The following is a 19,187-nucleotide window of genomic DNA, read 5'->3' as shown; positions in this document are numbered from 1 at the left end:
TTGTTGGTGCTTGGTGTTGGGTACATTTTGGTGGCCATTGTAGGAGTAGGTCTAATAATTGCCAGTAGAGGTAAGATTATACAGGGCGGGGAGGGTGGCAGTGGTTGTCGGAGTTCCCCTGTTAGCAAGAGACCAGTTCCTGTTTGGTGTAAAATTTATACTTTGGCAAAACTAAAAATATCGGTAAAAAAATGTATTACTGTAGAGTTTTAGAGGATAACTATCTTTAATGACAAGTTAAAAATGAATAACTATTTTCTCGGTGGTTTTCTACCGTTAGTGCTACTATAATCACCGGTAGAAGAAATCTCTCAGTTGTTGATTTATAAATTCTACCACCAATAGATAAAAAACATTATACTAATAGTTAGGGTGGCAGTATAAATAGATAGGATCCAGTAAAAAAAAGTCTAGATATCTATTATCAATAGAGACCATAGTAAAACACCTACTTCCTTCATCCCAAAATGTTGCTAGACAGATGATGTCCAGATTCATTGTTCTAGGATGGAGCAACATTTTGAGATGGAGGAAGTATAATGTATTACCCCGCAACCACTTGTTATACGAATGATTTGTAGTATATATCTAGTTGAGTTAACTTGACACACTAAAACTTGAGCCATGCGCATATGCAATGTTTATACATATTATAGCGTCGCAGGATTTTGATTATGTTTTAATGTGACTTTCTTTTCATGTTTCTTATGAGATTGGATTGTTTGCACTTTCATTCTTCGTACACGTTTTTCGAACTACTAAATGATGCGTGTTTTTTATAAAAAAAATATAGGACAGTTGCTTTGGAAAAAAATGTATTAATCTATTTTTAAACTTTAAATAGTTAATACCCATTTTCTTTAATGGCTTATCTCGTATTCTGTACTTCACAATCTTCTCATTTTCCTTCTCTCAAATACTCCATCCGTCCAAAAAAAAAACCCACTTCTGGGTTTGAATATGGACATAAGTGGTTTTTTTTTGGGAGAGTTACATGTTGACCTAGGACGACGAGATTGTGCATGCATGGGGAGACGTTTGACTTTTGAGCATAGCTCGGCAAAGGCCGGCCAGATTGCTAGGGAGAAACAGGGCCAGGGGAGACATGACATATGTTGTACACTATACAACATCTTCAGAATTATGACAAAGCACACACAAGTCACCATAAAAAACACAGACAAACTGAAGTGAACAAGGCCAAATCGACCCCTGTTGCTGTAATTTTTGTCATGAAAAAGAAGGGCTTTAGGAAATGACACAGATATGAGTCATCGAAGCAGGGGATCCCCAAGAACAGATTGCAAAGGCAAGGTGTGTGCGCGCGCGCGCATAAGCTTCATCAGATTCAGAGAGAGCTTAATTATCACCGATGTCCCATGCATCGATCTGCACCTGGCTGTGCATGTACTACCCCAATGCATTTCTCTCTCTACCTGCGTGTTTGACTGCACCTTGAGCAGCAGCAGCAGCCTAGATGCTAGCTACTCTGCATTGGACCATCCTCCTAGTCCTAGGCTGTAGGCTCATAGCCCTCCTTGATAAAAGCTACTACTGGCACAGTATATGCATGCAGCCAATTCACTTCACTGCAGTAAAAAAAAAAAGAAAACAGAGAGAAACAGAGATCAAACAATGCAAGAAAGAAATACCCCTACTTCTACTTTAAAACAAGGCCAAAGCAAGGAAACAAAAGGCAGCCTCTATTTTTTTTCCCTCCCCCCCCTGCTCATCACCCCTTTCCATCACTCCCTCCCTTTGCAAAGATCCTTCCTGCCTTTGCTTCTACTGCTATATAGCCTCCCCCCTCACCTTCCATTCCAGAGAAAAATAGAGGGAGGGAGAGGGAGAGAAGCAGAGTGTTGAGCACAAGCTAGTGAAAGGGTTAGATAGAAACTTGGTAGAATAGACAGATAGGCAGAGAGAGAGAGAGAGCTTAGCAAGCTAAGGCTTAGCTGCTGCAAGGCTCCATCCATGCTTCTTGTTGTGAGATGAGATTGAGATAAGATGAGCAGGGGGTGGTGGTGCCTGGTGTGAGGCTATAGGTAAGATGGTGGGAGGAGAGCTTGTGCTGGCTGCTCTGGTGATCCTGCTTGCTTTGCTGCTGACCCTGGTGCTGAGCCACTTCCTGCCTTTGCTCCTGAATCCCAAGGCTCCCAAGGGAAGCTTTGGGTGGCCTCTCCTTGGTGAGACGCTGAGGTTCCTCAGTCCTCATGCTAGCAACACCCTGGGCAGCTTCCTGGAGGATCACTGCTCCAGGTAAATTAAAATCATATGCAGTAAACATTTCTATCAGTATCACCACCACAACCACACAGGAGCAACAAGTGTCATCTTACCATGCAATTAAGTACTGTACCATTATTTCATGTGACAGCACAAGGTAATGCTGCTGTCCTGTCCCAGCAGCTTTATCACGCCCTTTTTTTTCCTCCCTGATGAGGGGGGTGCTGTAACATGAATTGGACAGTGTTTAGCATCTTGTTAAAGAGTTGTGCAAACCTTTTCTTCCGATGAACAAGCGAGAGAAAAGGAATGTAAAGGTTGCACAACACTTAACTAGCTAGCATGCATGGTGGTAGTAACACTGATGATGGTGTGATGATGATGATGCAGGTATGGGAGGGTGTTTAAGTCCCATCTGTTCTGCACCCCCACCATAGTGTCCTGTGACCAGGAGCTGAACCACTTCATCCTTCAGAATGAGGAGAGGCTGTTTCAGTGCAGCTACCCCAGGCCAATTCATGGCATTCTGGGCAAGTCCTCCATGTTAGTGGTCCTAGGGGAGGACCACAAGAGGCTCAGGAACCTTGCTCTAGCACTGGTCACCTCCACAAAGCTCAAGCCCAGCTACCTTGGCGACATTGAGAAGATTGCACTGCATATAGTTGGGTCATGGCATGGCAAGAGCAAGGACAAGGGGATGGTCAATGTCATCGCCTTCTGCGAGGAGGCAAGAAAGGTTAGCAAGTGTACTAACTTGAAACCAGAGCCATATCACCACAAGGACATGATCCCTTGAAACAAGGGAGGGAAAACTTTGCACATGTTAGCTACATACCATCATCATCATGTTGTTACTTGCTGCTGCATGAATCTTTGTCCCAAGGTCACTTTGACTTACCATGGTCTTTTTTACCTTTTCTTTTTTTTTCTCTCTCTGGTGTGCTCTCTTTCCTTGAGAACCACAGTTTGCATTCAGTGTAATAGTGAAGCAGGTGCTGGGGCTATCACCAGAGGAGCCGGTCACTGCCATGATACTTGAAGATTTCCTCGCCTTCATGAAGGGTCTCATCTCTTTCCCTCTCTACATCCCAGGGACGCCCTATGCCAAAGCTGTGCAGGCATGCAACTCAACATCTCATTTACACAAGTCGTTAAACTGTCAATAAAATTTTCAGGCCATTTTATTTTTGTATACTTACCATAATAACTTCATCCTTTTGTCCGCGAATCCTCACAGGCCAGAGCGAGGATATCAAGCACTGTGAAGGGTATTATTGAGGAGAGGAGGAATGCTGGCTCCAGCAACAAGGGTGATTTCCTTGATGTGCTGCTTTCAAGCAATGAGCTCTCTGATGAGGAGAAAGTGAGCTTTGTGCTGGATTCCTTACTGGGAGGATATGAGACCACCTCACTCTTGATCTCCATGGTTGTGTATTTCCTTGGGCAGTCAGCTCAAGATCTGGAACTAGTGAAGGTATACAGACTTCTCATGCTGAAAAAGACAGAGCAGTACTGGTAAATAAGTACTTAATTAAGTGGCCATCAATAAAATATATATTAACATGTTTGCATGCAGAGGGAGCATGAAGGCATAAGATCGAAGAAAGAGAAGGACGAGTTCTTGAGCTCTGAAGACTATAAGAAGATGGAATATACCCAACATGTAAGATGATCGTTCAATACATGCTTTAGGATTAGTTAGTAAGCCAGGGGTACCTTTTTTTCCTATTATCAGCAACTACACAAATATGTGACCCTCCGAATATGAGGTTTACTCATATTCAGAACGATTCTCCTATGCCTACCCATATATGCAATTTTTGAATTAAGCAAAAAAAAGAAAAAGAAACAGAGAGAGAAAGAATCTCATTACAATAGAGTGAAAAGGGCGGAAGGGACATGTTCTTCAATAATGGAAACTGTATGATGATGCATATGCTATGCCCTTACAGGTTATCAATGAGGCACTGAGATGTGGCAACATTGTCAAGTTTGTCCACAGGAAGGCTCTCAAAGATGTCAGATACAAAGGTAATTAACCCTACTTGAGGCTTTCCTTGAAGATTCCATTGTGCTCATCACATGATAATGGATCAGGCAAAGTGGATGGTTGCACCTTTATTACTGATTTTTAAGCATTGTTATTCCTAAAATACCTCAGCTTTTCATAGAAGATGCTCAAAAGCAAGTGGCTCTTTTTTCTTTGCTCTGTTGCAGAGTATCTGATTCCTTCTGGTTGGAAGGTCCTACCTGTTTTCAGTGCTGTTCATTTGAACCCCTTACTTCATGGAAATGCCCAACAATTTCAGCCCTGCAGATGGGAGGTACGTTTGTTTCCATAATCTGTGAATGCTCCGCAATACTTACTAAATGTTTATTGTTAATGACCTAATGAAAAATGTTTTGGACCAGCTAGGCCACGAAGCTTAGCTTTCACGTAGTATACTTTTCTATAATACAAATTTATAAAATGAAAAGTTCAGAGCACCTATCAAGAGAGCTTATCTGGAGCCTTGAAAGAATCTTCTTTAAAGGGTGTTCTCTAACTAATTGCTACCTTTAATTAGTGAGCGCCCAACTATGACATAATTACTCGCAACTATTCTGGTGTCTTCAGATGCCAAACAAGCTCCCTGTGGCTGCAATGCCTTTTGTGCATGGTCCTAACCATGATTCCTCTCATTCAAAGCCAGCATTCTTGGCTTTGCTTCCTTTTCTTAGTTTCTGTGATGAAGCTAATGGTCTGATTCATGTGTGTTCCTAATCTGATTGATGCAACAGGGTGCAAGCCAAGGGACAAGCAAGAAGTTTACGCCGTTCGGCGGTGGCCCCCGGCTCTGCCCTGGATCAGAGCTTGCAAAAGTAGAGGCTGCTTTCTTCCTCCATCACCTTGTGCTCAATTATAGGTAAAACAAAAGGGTATATTTGTCCTACCCGAGTAGAAGATGCATGGATCAAAGTTGACTGGCTTAAACAGCAATGAACAAAATACGTTCAGAAGTAATATTTAAGAAGCTGGTGCAGAGTAGTTGGTGTTTAAATAGGCCATAGAAAACTGTTGAGGCAAACATGAACAGGAAAACATACTGATGCAGTTACCACTCTCATACTGATAATACACACTACACTAGACCACTAGTAAGTAATGGCAAGAAGGCCATGACAGCAACTAGGCAAATTATTTATGCTTTTGTCTGTAAGGACCGCAAGTCTGAACTCAGCTATCTTGTGCATTTTCATAAGTGGCACTGTAGAGCATAGAATCAGACGACAACACACAGAACAAACATGACAGCATGGAGTTTTCGATAGGTAGGCTATGCAAGTTGAGTTGAGGGCTGCCATACAAGATAAAATATACTACCACGATATGATCAAACTCTTTTTTTTAAAAAAAAAACTAGGTTCATTAGCAACAATCTATACGTGACAACTGACAAGAACAGGCAGATTTATGTAAATTATGCGGTTGTTTCAGAGTAGAGTCTACATGTACTTACTGAATATCCATGCCAGAGAAAGGCTGATCATCGTTCTTCGTTTCTTTCGTTTCTTGAAAACCTGTGCAGATGGAGAATCGATGGCGATGACATTCCGATGGCATACCCGTACGTGGAGTTCCAGAGAGGTCTGCCCATAGAAATCGAGCCACTTTGCTCTGAATCCTGACAGGTTTGCAGTTGCAGCCACGGTGAGCGAGTTCATCAAATCATCCCCGCAAGCGAGGGGGAGATGCGGGCGAGAACGACGGACTGAGAGGATTAGTCAGTGAAACAAAAAAAAGGAGAGAAAATATTTCAAGAACTGAAGAATGCACTGAGCATTAGCTAGTAGTACCTATCAATGAGCCAAGCTGAGATTGTAATTTGCTGTACATGGTGTAGATATATTTTGTCCATGCCGATTGCTTGCGGTGGTGGTGGTGCGGTGCTTCACCCTGTAACATCCTCCACTGTTTCAACTTTCATCTGCTATTCTATAGAAGAAAAAAAAAAGAAGAAAATTGGGCTATTGGGCTATTGAAAAGATTTTGGATGAAGCCAAAGATCTTCAAAAACAAATCATTGAAACTTTGAAAGAGTACTCCTATCCTTTAATAATATGAACATGAACATGAACATGTATGGACTGTACTCTGCACTACTTCTCAGGGAATTTCGGAGCAGACAAATTCGATCGTGGATAATCCCTATCAATCGGAGATGGCTGGTCCCGTTTGGATTGGAGGAATTTCTGAAGGAATCCTTTCCTGCAGGGGAAATCTTAGTTTCAGTGTTTCTGGACTGAAGGAAAAAACCGGACGAACAGCAGCATTATTCCATAAGAGTGGAGTTCCCCCCCCCCCCCCCTCACATCGCTAGACGATTTCACGGGATAACAGTCCCCGAATCCACCACGCGTAACCTCGCCCAGGATCGAGGCCGAATTCCAGCCGAAGCCGCGCCGCGCCGTCGTCCCCGTATCCAATCCACCGCGGCGTCGACTCTCCCGCCGTTGCGCCCGGCCCAACGCCGGCGGCGGTCCCGCCTCTAGCGGCGCCCGCAGGATCATCTGCACACCCCCGCGCGACACCGCCGCCCGCCATGCCCGCCGCTCGAGCTCAACGTGAGAAGGGGAAGGGGAGAGAGATCATAGTATGAGAGGTTTACTGGAGAGGATAAGTTAAAGAGAAAAAAGGTATAAAAAAGAAAGAAAGAGAAAGATCATAATATGATTTTTCTATGTTTTTTTTACCAAAATTTTCGATGTTTATTTTTTACCAGAATTTTCTATGTTTATTTTTTACCAGAATTTTCTATGTTTATTTTTTACCAAAATTTTCTATGTTTGGTGGAGTAATCCTCAGTTTTTGCAGTCGTGTTGCTGTGTTTTCTTTTTTGCGCCTATATTCCTGTGTAATTTGTATAGGGCATAAAGTTTGTCGGAACTTGGGATTATGTGGAACATAGCATCGCATTGTTCAGGAATGAGGACTGCAATTTTGATCTTCGGGGATTTGATCTTGAAAAACATACGCACATACAAAATTGTATCACATTGTTCAGGACTCAGGATTGCAATTTTGATCATCAGGAATTTGATCTTGACAGTAGACACACATACACAAACACAATTTTATCACTTGTTCAGGACTCAGGAATCGCAATTTGATCTTGGCACGTACACACAATAACATAACATTGTTCAGGCAAAAAAAGGGAAAAAAAAAAGAATCACGATTGCAAGGAAAAAGAAAAAAAAAATAATGGCCCATGCAGGTCTCGAACCTGCGACCTTCGCGTTATTAGCACGACGCTCTAACCAGCTGAGCTAATAGGCCAATTTATTTGGATATGTCTGCTATAATATTTCACGTTATAATGTTCTGATTCTTTAAGCGAGAGATTAGCGCAGAATCGCCAATTAAGTCTTCAAGATAAGCAATATTTACATGACACGACATATAACTCATTCGCCAATGGAGAACAACATTTCCTGCCACTTCATTTATTTATGTACTACAGATTTACAGCAATACCTGCTAACACGATTTCAAGTGCACACAAACACAAACCAGGGAGATCAGAATACCTAACATCTTATAGATAGATCGGCATAACAAGAGAAGAAACTGGATAGAAAGAAATCAAGCTTAACGTGTCAAGGCTCCAGGGAGAAAAAGTCATACAACCATGTCCAGTAACAGCACTTTTGGTCTTAGTATTTTGGCTTCATGAAATCTGGTTGGTTTGTGACTGATCTAACCCATGCCCATTTGTGATCATTCACATCCACCGGGTTCTTCGCCACAGCAACATCTTCCAGCGGTATGTAGCTATAGTTTCCATTAATCGGGCCAGGGACGAAGCCAGTGTACCCAGCCATGATCCCATGGATCGCCGAATGTGCCAACAATGTACAGTACAGATTGTCAGTGGCATTTGCTGGAACAGCTCGTATCATGTAAGTGGGATCGATATACTTCACAGTGAACAACTCGCTTGGGTGTTCTCTCTTCCACCATTTACCCAGCTCAGATTTTAACCAGGGACCCACATCAAGGAACACAATGTTGCCGGACTCGTCCTGCTCCCGCTTTTGATCGTCAGTCCTTGGAATCAATTCCTGACCAGCACCTTCAGCAACAACGACAACAGCATGTCCCTTCTGTTTTATCCTTTCATACAAGAACTCAAACAGGCCCCCCTTTCCTTCAAGATAGAAATCAACCTCAGGAATCAAACAGCAGTCAACATCGCGGCTGCTCAGGGTGGCATGAAGAGCAATGTGGCCTGTGCTCCTGCCCATAAGTTTGACAAGTCCAATGCCATTCACGGCGCTCACAGCCTCGACATGTGCTGCGTCGATTGCCTGCTGAGCAATCTCCACTGCGGTTTGGAACCCAAATGACCTGTCTATGATGCCGATATCATTGTCCACAGTTTTCGGGATCCCTGTAATAGAAATGTTCAAACCACGGCGCTTAAACTCGTTGAAGATGGCCACAGCTCCTCTCATTGTTCCATCCCCTCCAATTGCATAAACCTTCAGCAAGATATAGTCATGATAAAAAGTGTTTGAGGTCAGACACTTTAATAAGCCAAAATACAAGCAATAACTGAAACAAATTAGCATGTTGAACTAGCAAGACGACTCAACGCTGATCGATCAAATCAGTAAGACTTCAACCACTTGAGTACTTGACCACTCTAACCGACAAAGAGCCCGGTGGAAAAAGAAACTCTACTGACAAAGAAAAATTCTGGACAGACAAATTCTTTGAGATAATTCTTCCATAATGACACCTAACATAATAAGTACTACTCCATGTCAATTCAGAACAACCCCCATGATTGTACACCAACATACTAAAATGTCTAAAGCAAATTTGTAGCACCAAGATAGTATCCTTGCCAATTCAGATGACACATTGTACACTTGCAAATACCTGTAACATGTTTCTTGTGCTTCTAATCTTAACAAAATTGGCCAGCTTTCATTTGCCAGCTTGGCGTAAAAAGAAGCTTAGGGGTTTCCACGTGCACATGATTTGTGAGATCAGTTTAAACTTTAGCTATTTGCCAAAAAAATACATAAAACCTGAAAACTCTAAAAACGGTAGGGGTTTGCTCTCACCTGCGTATACCCGCGCGCGACGATGCCGTCAACGATCTTGTTGAGATCAAAGCCACCACGGGTGGTCTTGAGCACGGTGCCGCCCTTCTTGTGCCAGTCGTCGACGGCGGCCAGGTCCAGGCGGGCGTGGTCGGCGTCGGGGCCGTAGAACCCGCGGTAGCCGGCGGCGACGCCGAAGACGTCGCGGACGCCGTAGAGCTCCCGGAGGCCGACGACGAGCTCCCTGAGGACGGTGTTGAGGCCCGGGCAGAGCCCCCCGCAGGTGACGACCGCGGCGCGCGCGCGGGCGGGGTCCACGGCGACCCCCGCGCGCGGCCCCGCGCGGCGGTAGGCGACGAGCGGGGACGGCGACGCGGAGGCGAGGTCGAAGAAGGCGTGGCGGAGGGAGACGTCACCCGGGGAGATGTAGAAGGTGGCCGGCGGGTGGAAGTAGGGGTGGCGGGAGATCGGGTTGGGGATCGTGTCGGTCGCCGCCGCCGCCGACGGGAGCAGGGGCACGTCGCGGAGGGTGAGCGGCGGGAGGGTGACGGTGGTGTTGGACGGGGCGGTGGCGTCGGCGGCCGCGCCGCCGTTGGCGTCGCCGGAGTTGGGAGCGGTGGGGTCCATGTGTCGGCCAGAGAGAGAGGGAGAGGGGTTTATGAGCGACGGGTGGCGCGTTTGCAGATTGTGCGGGGAAGCGAAGGGAAGGGAAGCGCTTCGAGAAAATGAAGGGGGAGGAGGCGGCGTGTCAAAGGGCAAGTCATATACTCGTCGGCGTCATCTGTTGCGACCAAAAAGATGGCCACGTAAACAGTATTAAGGAGAAAACTAATGGATTAGTTCGATAACAACAATGGCAAATCGCCACGCGACGTGAGCAAACCACTCAAAACTACATGATCAAATAGTAATCATCTACTCCCTCCGTTCATGAAAACAAACCAATTCAGATTTATAGTACTGGAAGATGTCCCGTTTCGTACTATTTTCATATTTTATGAAACGAACAAAATATTACGTATTCCTCTTATCCCAAAATATAAAAATTTTAGTCTGGTGTAAATATTCGTAGTAGTAAGATGTGTTATATCCAACTAAAATATAAGAAATTTAGCTGTATAATTTGGAATGAAGGGAGTAGTAGAGTGTTTGTCATTGTTTGATGGGCCTCATTCCCGGCCAATAGACGTCGATAGGCCGGGATTTAGTAAAAGGAAAAAGTACACCAAAGGTCCCTCAACTTGTTAACGAGTTACAAAATCATCCACAAAATCGCAAAACCAGATATCTGATGTCTCTTAACTAATCAAAATCGGTCACATTGGTTCTTTGGTGGTTTTGACCCTGGTTTTGTCCAACGTGGCAACTGAGTCAGCGTGGGACCCACATGTCAGGCTGAATCATCTCTCCCTCCTTCTCTCCCTCGGTTCCTCCTCTCTCTTTCTCTCTCTCTTTGCCTGTAGGCCGGTTGGTGGGGCGAGGCGGGAGAGGAGGAGGGTGGCGCCACGATGGCGGCTGGCAACAGTGGTAGCTTGGCAAAGCTCCGCGGCGGCCGTGCGAGGGCCGCGACGCCGGTGGGGGAAGCCTTGGAGTTGGGTGGCGGCAGAGGCACGGGGAGGAGATGGGCAGTGGCCAGCGGTTGAGGAGATGGGCTTGAGGGGTGGAGCTGCGCAGCGGGGAAGCGGCGCGGTGTGGCGGATGGGGAAACGACGCGGCGAGGACGACGACGGGCGAGCAGGAGCGGCAGGGCAGCGGCGTGCAGCAGGGCGGCGTCCACCTCTCCCCTCTCTACTTCTATTTCCTTCGACTCTTCACCGGCGAGGAGGCAACGACGAGGTGGGATGTCCCTGACCTGCTCGGTTGAGTAGGCTAGGCTAGGGTAATCCCTGCTGATGCCGTCGAAGATGGACTCTGTCGTGGCGACGCCAAGCCTGTCGATCTGCTCGAGGCACCTACGCTGTGCGGAGGTGACGGCGTCGGAGTCGAGCTGGCCGTTGCGGTACCAGGTTCCCTAGTGATCTCCGGCGACGGGTCGATGCGGGCGTCCATGTAGATCTTCTCGGCACGCTTGTGGACTCTGTTGACCACCTTGAGGACACCCTTGGAGGTGAGGCCTCGTAGGTGCTTGGTGAGGGTGCTCATCAGCATCCGGTCTTGATCCGGAACTTCATCTGCGACATGCCCTTGTCCCCTCCCGCGAACACGAGCTTTGTAGATCCCCCCTCATGGTGTGACATGGCGGCGAGGACACTGTCCGGGAGAACCATCGGCGGAGGCGGCGCCACCGCCGCGGCGCTGGGTCTAGTGGGCTACGAGATCTTGGGCTTGGTTTCTGATGGGGCTTCTGGAGCCTTGGCCGGAGGCGGTGGGCGTTTCCGCAGCGGCATGGCTCGTCGACGGCGCCGGTGGAGGGGGAGGCTGGTCTGCCGACGTGGCATCCTGACATGTAGGGCCCACGTGGGTCCCTCGCTGACTCAGCCGTCATGTCGGACAAAATCGGATTTAAAACTGCTGAGGGACCTAGTTTGCACTGGTTTTATAAGTTGAAGGATGTGTTGTATCCGGTTTTGTGGCTGGGGGACGATTTGGTATCTCGATGACAAGTTGATGGACATTCGGTGTACTTTTTTCCTTAGTAAAAAATCTTGGTCCACCTATGTAGTTGGGCTGCTATTGTGGCCTATCCATACGAGGCCTTAGAGAGGCTTAAATGGGCTACCCATTCCCACTTCCCAGCCTGCTCGGGCGACCTGAATCCATTCTCCCCCAAATCCCAATCCGTTTTCCTCTTCTCCTGCTTCGCCATGGCGCTGACATGAGCGTTCGGCTCCCACGACCACGAGCCTCCATGGCCACCACCGCCGCGCTCCCCTTCCACCCAACCCCTCGCCGGAAGCTCCCGCCTGCCAGCGCCGGCGCCTCCCTGAGGCAGCTCTGCAAGGACGGCGACCTGCGGGAGGCCCTCCGCCAGCTCGCCGCCCGCTCGGCGCGCGGGCGCGCCCCTCCTCCCACGGACCACTATGGCTGGGTCCTCGACCTCGTCGCCGTCAGGAGGGCCGTCTCGGAGGGCAGGCAGTTGCACGCGCACGCGGTGGCCACGGGCGCCCTGGGCGATGATGACGCGGGGTTCCTCGCGACCAAGCTGCTGTTCATGTACGGCAAGTGCGGGCGCCTCCCGGATGCCCACCGCCTGTTCGACGGGATGCCCGCCCGGACCGTCTTCTCATGGAACGCGCTCATCGGGGCGTGCCTGTCGTCCGGGGGCGCCGGCGAGGCCGTGGGCGTCTACCGGGCGATGCGGGCGTCGGAGCCCGTGGCGGGGGCGGCGCCCGACGGGTGCACGCTCGCGTCCGTGCTCAAGGCGTGCGGCGCGGAGGGGGACGGGAGGTGCGGGAGCGAGGTGCACGGGCTGGCGGTGAAGAGCGGCCTCGACCGGAGCACGCTCGTGGCCAATGCGCTCGTCGGGATGTACGCCAAGTGCGGCCTCTTGGATTCGGCGCTGCGGGTGTTCGAGTGGATGCGCGACGGGAGGGATGTGGCCTCATGGAACTCGGCTATATCAGGCTGCGTGCAGAACGGGATGTTCTTGGAGGCTCTCGACCTGTTCCGACGGATGCAGAGCGACGGCTTCAGTATGAATTCTTACACAACCGTTGGTGTGCTACAGGTCTGTGCAGAGCTTGCTCAGCTGAACCATGGAAGGGAGCTACATGCAGCGCTTCTGAAATGCGGTACCGAGTTCAATATCCAATGCAATGCCTTGCTTGTCATGTATGCAAGATGCGGTTGGGTGGATAGCGCTCTCAGAGTATTCCGTGAGATTGGTGACAAGGACTACATATCATGGAACTCAATGCTCTCCTGTTATGTCCAAAATAGGCTATATGCTGAGGCCATCGATTTTTTTGGCGAAATGGTACAGAATGGTTTCAATCCTGATCATGCTTGCATTGTGAGCTTATTGTCTGCAGTGGGTCATTTGGGTAGGTTAATCAATGGCAGGGAGGTTCACGCATATGCTGTTAAGCAAAGGCTTGATAGTGATTTGCAGATAGCTAATACATTGATGGACATGTACATAAAGTGCTACTCCGTGGAGTGCTCCGCCCGTGTATTTGACAGGATGAGGATTAAGGACCATGTGTCATGGACAACAATCATTGCCTGTTACGCGCAAAGTTCTCGGTATTCTGAGGCAATCGGAAAGTTTAGAACAGCACAGAAAGAGGGCATTAAGGTGGATCCTATGATGATGGGAAGCATTTTGGAAGCATGCAGTGGTTTGAAAAGCATCTCACTGTTAAAGCAAGTGCACTCTTATGCTATTAGAAATGGCTTGCTTGACTTGATACTGAAGAATAGAATCATAGATATATATGGAGAGTGTGGAGAGGTTTGCTATGCGCTTAATATATTTGAAATGTTAGACAAAAAGGACATTGTTACCTGGACTAGTATGGTAAACTGTTTTGCGGAGAATGGGCTGTTACATGAAGCTGTTGCCTTGTTTGGCAAGATGCTGAATGCAGGCATCCAACCCGATTCTGTAGCACTAGTTGGTATTCTGGGAGCAATTGCTGGATTGTCATCCTTGACAAAAGGAAAGGAAATTCATGGTTTCCTTATCAGAGGTAAATTTCCCGTGGAAGGTGCTGTGGTTAGCTCCCTTGTGGACATGTATTCTGGTTGTGGAAGCATGAACTACGCTCTCAAAGTTTTTGATGAGGCGAAGTGTAAAGATGTTGTTCTCTGGACAGCGATGATTAATGCTACTGGGATGCATGGGCATGGCAAGCAAGCCATATATATTTTCAAGAGAATGCTGGAAACAGGTGTATCTCCTGATCATGTTTCTTTTCTTGCTCTACTCTATGCCTGTAGTCATTCAAAACTTGTCGATGAGGGTAAATTTTATCTGGATATGATGGTAAGCAAATACAAGTTACAACCATGGCAGGAACATTATGCCTGTGTAGTTGATCTTCTTGGTCGCTCAGGACAGACCGAAGAAGCTTACAAGTTCATTAAATCTATGCCTTTGGAACCAAAATCTGTGGTGTGGTGTGCACTCCTTGGGGCATGTCGTATACACAAGAACCATGAGCTTGCTATGATTGCAACTGATAAACTTCTTGAGTTGGAACCAGATAACCCAGGTAATTATGTCCTTGTATCAAATGTTTTCGCCGAAATGGGCAAGTGGAATAATGTCAAGGAGATTAGAACCAAGATGACAGAACAGGGTTTGAGAAAAGACCCAGCATGCAGCTGGATTGAGATAGGAAACACTGTCCACACTTTCACTGCAAGAGATCACTCTCACAGAGACTCACAGGCTATTCATCTCAAACTTGCCGAGATAACTGAAAAACTGAGAAGAGAAGGTCAGTATGTCGAGGATACTAGTTTTGTTCTGCATGATGTGAGCGAAGAAGAGAAGATAGATTTGCTGCATAGGCACAGCGAGAGGCTTGCGATATCGTTTGGTTTGATCAGCACTGCCTCAGGTACACCTCTAAGGATTGCCAAGAACCTCAGAGTTTGCGGCGATTGCCATGAGTTCACCAAGCTAGTGTCCAAGCTATTTGAAAGGGAAATTGTGGTCCGAGACGCCAACAGATTCCATCATTTCAGTGGAGGCACTTGTTCTTGCGGTGACTTCTGGTGAGTGGCCTTAGACAGTTAGATTGTAGAAGTATAGAACATTGATAGCAAGAATGGTGAAGAGGTTAGAACAAAGGCACATGAGTGATGAACTGGCTGAGAATGGGGAAGAAAAGAAGAAGAGAGAAATGGCTTGTCCTGCTCCCTGACAAATAGGATCTCGTTTGCCGCCCATTCCGGATTGAGTTTATTCACCATCTGTTTTTCATCTCTAGATGGATCATAGAGCAACTGAGGAAGAGTCTGAATGGCACGAGGACTTGTGATTTATAGCGTCAAAATGTAAAACGATGTAAAGGATTCTTTTCTGTAAAATTTCAATAGCTGATTCCTTTCACTGTTCATAATCACTTGAGTTGAGAGGCCTTCTCTCAGTTAGCGTTCATATGTCACTCTAGGGTTTGTTCCATGGTCTGCTGAAAATTAGTTTTTGGGCCAAAACTGTTGGCAAAAATGAGACTTACTCGTTGGACTTGAATTGTGGTGATCGAATAATTTCACTCTCGTTTTGGGCCCATTCCAATCGCCTTGATCGAGCCAACGTCCAATTAGTTGACGAGAAACTCAGCGTTGACTGCGAGTCAGCGAGAAATTAACCGGCTGCTGGCCTGCTGCTTTCGTTAAGCAGTGCTGATGTGGATGGTTCGACTGTGCCATTGTCGCGCAAGTTGAGACGTGCGTGTCATGCCCTAGCTTATGACAATGGAAGAACTTTCTTCTGGGTCTTATGATCATGTTCTGCAAAATCAACAAATGTACCAATCACATCTGTGTGAGATGAACACCATCATTCTAGAAAGACTATATTTTCCTCCTTCGGTAATTTTCACTTAGATTTAATTTGTGGTGTGGCTAATGTCATCAACAGTCATTTTACTGCGAGGGAGAAAAAAAAAATCAAAGGTGCTTGTGGATTCTAGGAACTAGGAAGGAACCAAGGAAAAGATTCAAGACAGGAAACCAGATACAAAATTCAATTGCGCTCTCGAGAGGAAGATGAATGAGAAACAGCTAGAGCCAAAAATGTTTATTTTTTTCCACCTGAACATGGCATGATAGTCTGTCGGTGACATGGGATCAGGAGTATCATGACTAGAGGTTTAAGGCAGACACAATCGCACACGTGGCCTGGTACCCCCGAGGGACGTCGGGCCCGAGGGTGATGCGTTCGCCCTCCTCTTAGTCCCCCCGAGGGGGTCGGGCCGCACCCCTCTCGGCCCCGAGGGCCGAGGCGCCCCGACCCCTCGTGGGTTTTTGCTCCGCGTGTATGGGTTAGGTGAGCACAGTGGGGCTCACCTAACCACATTTATTGCGGTTTGACTGAGCGTGTCACGCCGCATGTAACGCAGTGCAGTGCACTCGTTTATCCGGTCTGTGACCAGTCACAGACCGGTCAGATCGCGGGTTAGGTGGCGACAGGCGATCTGACGCACGCCTCGCCCCATCCCGTCAGGACGAGGGCTTCTAGGCGCTCGTCCCCAGCTGGAGCTAGCGTGTTGCCTCCCAGAGATGGCACGTTAGTCATCTGGTCAGATATATGCCAGGCTTCATCCTAACCATTACAGGCAAGATGTTGTGTGAAGAAGGGCGAGCATGTAGAATGCTAAGCTGACACGTGGTGGACAAGAATGACCGACGTGACTGGTCTGATACCGGTCATGTCGTCAGCAGACAGCCACGATTCCACGTCGCACCAGCTCCCGGCGAAAGTGGAGGTAGTTGTGAGCCGTCTCATCAGATGGTGACTCGGACGACAACTATACAAATCTCCGTCCATTTATGAAAAGGTGGGGTAAGTCCCCACAAAAAAGAGAGAAATGGTGCATGTGGTATCCCCTTAAGATATAAAAGGAGGACCTTGCCCACTTAGATGGGGGACTGGACTTTTCCAGATTAGAAACCCAAAACAAGGGAGAGGCTGGCTGATACTTTGTAGCTCCTTCATACACAGATCTCCCAAAACACAGGAGTAGGGTATTACGCTTCTCAGCGGCCCGAACCTGTATACATCGCCCGTGTCTTGTGTGTTTCCTGTCTCGCGAGCCTTCCACATACAGAGTGCTTAGAATCTCTCCCTGAGCCCCCGGCCGAACCGGCTAAGGGGGGCCTGCGCGGTCTCCCGGTGAGGAGCCCCACGCTCCGTCATCTGGCGCGCCAGGTAGGGGCTCTGCGAGGGATTTTCTGAGCTCTCGCACTCTTTCGTGTGCGCCAAGCTTTTCCTGTTCAGCCCAATGGCCGAGCCAGCAAAGGCACACGACCTCTCCCCGAGTATGAGCGGTGACGACGGGGAGCCAAACCCACGCCGTCGAGCTCGTACTCCACCGCCCCCTCCACGCCAAAGTCCTAGGCGGGAGAAGGCGCTCGAGAGGGCCGAAGGATCCGCGACTTCGACACCCACAGGAGGTAGAGAAGGGCGGCGAGATGGGGAGCGTCGCCTCCTCGTCTACGGCGACGGCAGCACGCCCCAGGGCGCGCTCCAAGCTGCGGGCGCGCTCCTACGTCACCCGCCCGTCGCCCATGACCCGGAGTCTCCAGCCCAACGTTGGCTGGACGATGTGGCCAAATTGGTCATGACTGCACGGCAGCGCCTAGATGCTGGTGGGCAGTTCTCCGCCACCAAGGCCTCTGGTGCTGCTACCACCGGCTCCGCATCGTCAAGACGGAGGGCGCGGCGAGCGGCAGCCGCTGTTCGCCATTCGGCCGCTACTCCTTCGTCAACGCCTCCGACCCGGGAAGATCTGCGTGGGGAACCGGATGCTCGCATCAGTATCGAGCGCCGGCGTAATGGCCGACGTGCTCCCCACGCAACGGAGGGCGCCTCCTCGTCCGGAGTGTCACCTCACCACGGACGCGGGGATCAGCCCTCCGTGCCCCCGGTTGGTGGTGTCGGCTGTAGAGCCTTTGTGGCGAGCCTTCGGAATGTCCGTTGGCCCCCAAGGTTCCGGCCCACCATCGCCGAAAAATATGACGGGAGCGTCAACCCCGCCGAGTTTCTCCAGGTCTACACGACCGGGATCGAGGCCGCCGGGGGTGACGACAGGGTCATGGCGAATTTCTTTCCCATGGCCCTGAAAGGACAAGCGCGGGGTTGGCTAATGAACTTGCCACCCGCGTCTGTCCACTCTTGGGAGGATTTGTGCCAACAGTTCACCATGAACTTCCAAGGCACATATCCGCGCCCAGGTGAGGAAGCGGACTTGCACGCAGTACAGCGAAGGGATGATGAGTCACTTTGCTCGTACATTCAGCGGTTCTGTCAAGTCCGCAACACCATACCATGCATCCCTGCGCACGCGGTGATTTACGCGTTCAGGGGGGGTGTGCGGCACAACCGCATGCTTGAAAAGATCGCCTCCAAGGAGCCCCAGACTACCGCGGAGCTTTTTCAGCTCGCGGACCGAGTGGCTCGTAAGGAGGAGGCATGGACCTGGAACCCCTCCGGTTCCGGTGTGGCAGCTTCGGCCGCCCCCGGATCCGCCGCTCAGATAGGGCGGCGTGACAGGAGGAGGAAGAAGAGGTCAGCCCATACCGACGACGAGGGTCATGTCCTCGCCGTCGAGGGCGCTTCGCGGGCCACCCGAAAGGGGAGGCCTGCGGGAGGCAAAAAGAACGAGGCCGGCGCTCCCAACAGGGAGCGCCCAACCGGCAAGTGGTGCACCGTCCACAACACTTCCCTTCACGACCTCGCGGACTGCCGTGCAGTCAAAAGTTTGGCTGAGCGGACGAGGAAGTGGGAGGAGGAGAGGAGGCAGGAGCGCCGAGAGGGCAAATCCCGGGCGGTTCCTACCGGTAATCGGCGAAGTGAGGCCAAGCAGAAGGCCCCCGCCGAGGACATCGATGACGGCGATGATGGCCTAGGTTTCCAAGAGCCTGGGGCCACCATTGCCACCGTCGATGGGGGAGCGTGTGCTCACGTTTCTCGCCGGAGCTTCAAGGCCATGAAGCGAGAGCTTCTGGCCGCGGCCCCTACTCATGAGGCGACGTGTCGGGCGCGGTGGTCGGAGGTTGCCCTCACCTTCGACCAGACCGACCACCCACCGTGCGTTGCCCGGGGAGGGCAGATTGCGATGGTGGTTTCTCCCACCGTTTGCAACGTGAAGTTGGGGCGTGTCCTCATTGATGGGGGAGCGGCCCTCAACATCCTTTCCCCTGCGGCCTTTGACGCCATCAAGGCCCCGGGGATGGTGCTCCGGCCGTCCCAG

The 19,187-nt window shown here is 49.4% G+C and overlaps 3 protein-coding genes, 1 long non-coding RNA gene, 1 other non-coding gene and 1 pseudogene across 8 annotated transcripts; 2 read left to right on the top strand and 4 right to left on the bottom strand.

Annotated features, from left to right (window-relative positions):
* Positions 1-1,186: 1,186 nt before the first annotated feature.
* LOC4336115 (uncharacterized) lies at positions 1,187-6,876 on the bottom strand. 4 transcript variants are annotated; one of them, XR_010740980.1, is made up of 9 exons: positions 6,580-6,876; positions 6,361-6,475; positions 6,064-6,202; positions 5,727-5,978; positions 3,426-3,718; positions 3,062-3,336; positions 2,561-2,943; positions 2,340-2,450; positions 1,187-1,589 (listed from the first exon to the last, which is right to left on the bottom strand). It is a non-coding gene; the product is annotated as an uncharacterized lncRNA (long non-coding RNA). The 4 variants fall into 4 exon arrangements; XR_010740979.1 differs by having other exon boundaries at positions 5,727-5,891; positions 6,580-6,864; XR_010740981.1 differs by having other exon boundaries at positions 6,064-6,163; positions 6,580-6,847.
* On the top strand, positions 1,823-6,287 carry LOC4336116 (cytochrome P450 724B1-like). The gene is made up of 9 exons (NM_001402376.1): positions 1,823-2,259; positions 2,617-2,962; positions 3,192-3,344; positions 3,464-3,700; positions 3,803-3,889; positions 4,179-4,257; positions 4,444-4,550; positions 5,008-5,132; positions 5,796-6,287. The coding sequence occupies exons 1-9, from the start codon at positions 2,051-2,053 to the stop codon at positions 5,893-5,895; spliced, it is 1,443 nt and encodes a 480-aa protein (NP_001389305.1). The 5' UTR covers positions 1,823-2,050; the 3' UTR covers positions 5,896-6,287.
* Positions 6,877-7,472: 596 nt separating the features above from the next.
* Positions 7,473-7,546, bottom strand: TRNAI-AAU (transfer RNA isoleucine (anticodon AAU)). Its single transcript has one exon. It is a non-coding gene; the product is annotated as a tRNA-Ile (tRNA).
* A 139-nt stretch (positions 7,547-7,685) lies between these two features.
* Positions 7,686-10,040, bottom strand: LOC4336113 (ATP-dependent 6-phosphofructokinase 2-like). Its single transcript, XM_015779933.3, has 2 exons — positions 9,343-10,040; positions 7,686-8,751 (listed from the first exon to the last, which is right to left on the bottom strand). Exons 1-2 carry the CDS (start codon positions 9,946-9,948, stop codon positions 7,924-7,926), a joined length of 1,434 nt encoding a protein of 477 aa, XP_015635419.1. The 5' UTR covers positions 9,949-10,040; the 3' UTR covers positions 7,686-7,923.
* Positions 10,041-10,711: 671 nt separating this feature from the next.
* Positions 10,712-11,708, bottom strand: LOC107280646 (uncharacterized; annotated as a pseudogene).
* Positions 11,709-12,060: 352 nt separating this feature from the next.
* Positions 12,061-15,377, top strand: LOC4336112 (pentatricopeptide repeat-containing protein At3g63370, chloroplastic). Its single transcript, XM_015779930.2, has one exon. The coding sequence runs from the start codon at positions 12,137-12,139 to the stop codon at positions 14,987-14,989; it is 2,853 nt and encodes a 950-aa protein (XP_015635416.1). The 5' UTR covers positions 12,061-12,136; the 3' UTR covers positions 14,990-15,377.
* The last annotated feature ends 3,810 nt before the right edge of the window (positions 15,378-19,187 follow it).

Source organism: Oryza sativa, chromosome 4 (genome assembly GCF_034140825.1).
Source record: "Oryza sativa Japonica Group chromosome 4, ASM3414082v1".
NCBI classification, from domain to species: Eukaryota; Viridiplantae; Streptophyta; class Magnoliopsida; order Poales; family Poaceae; genus Oryza; species Oryza sativa.
The sequence above is the reverse complement of the archived record's forward strand: the minus strand, read 5'-3'. Positions and strand labels throughout refer to the sequence as shown.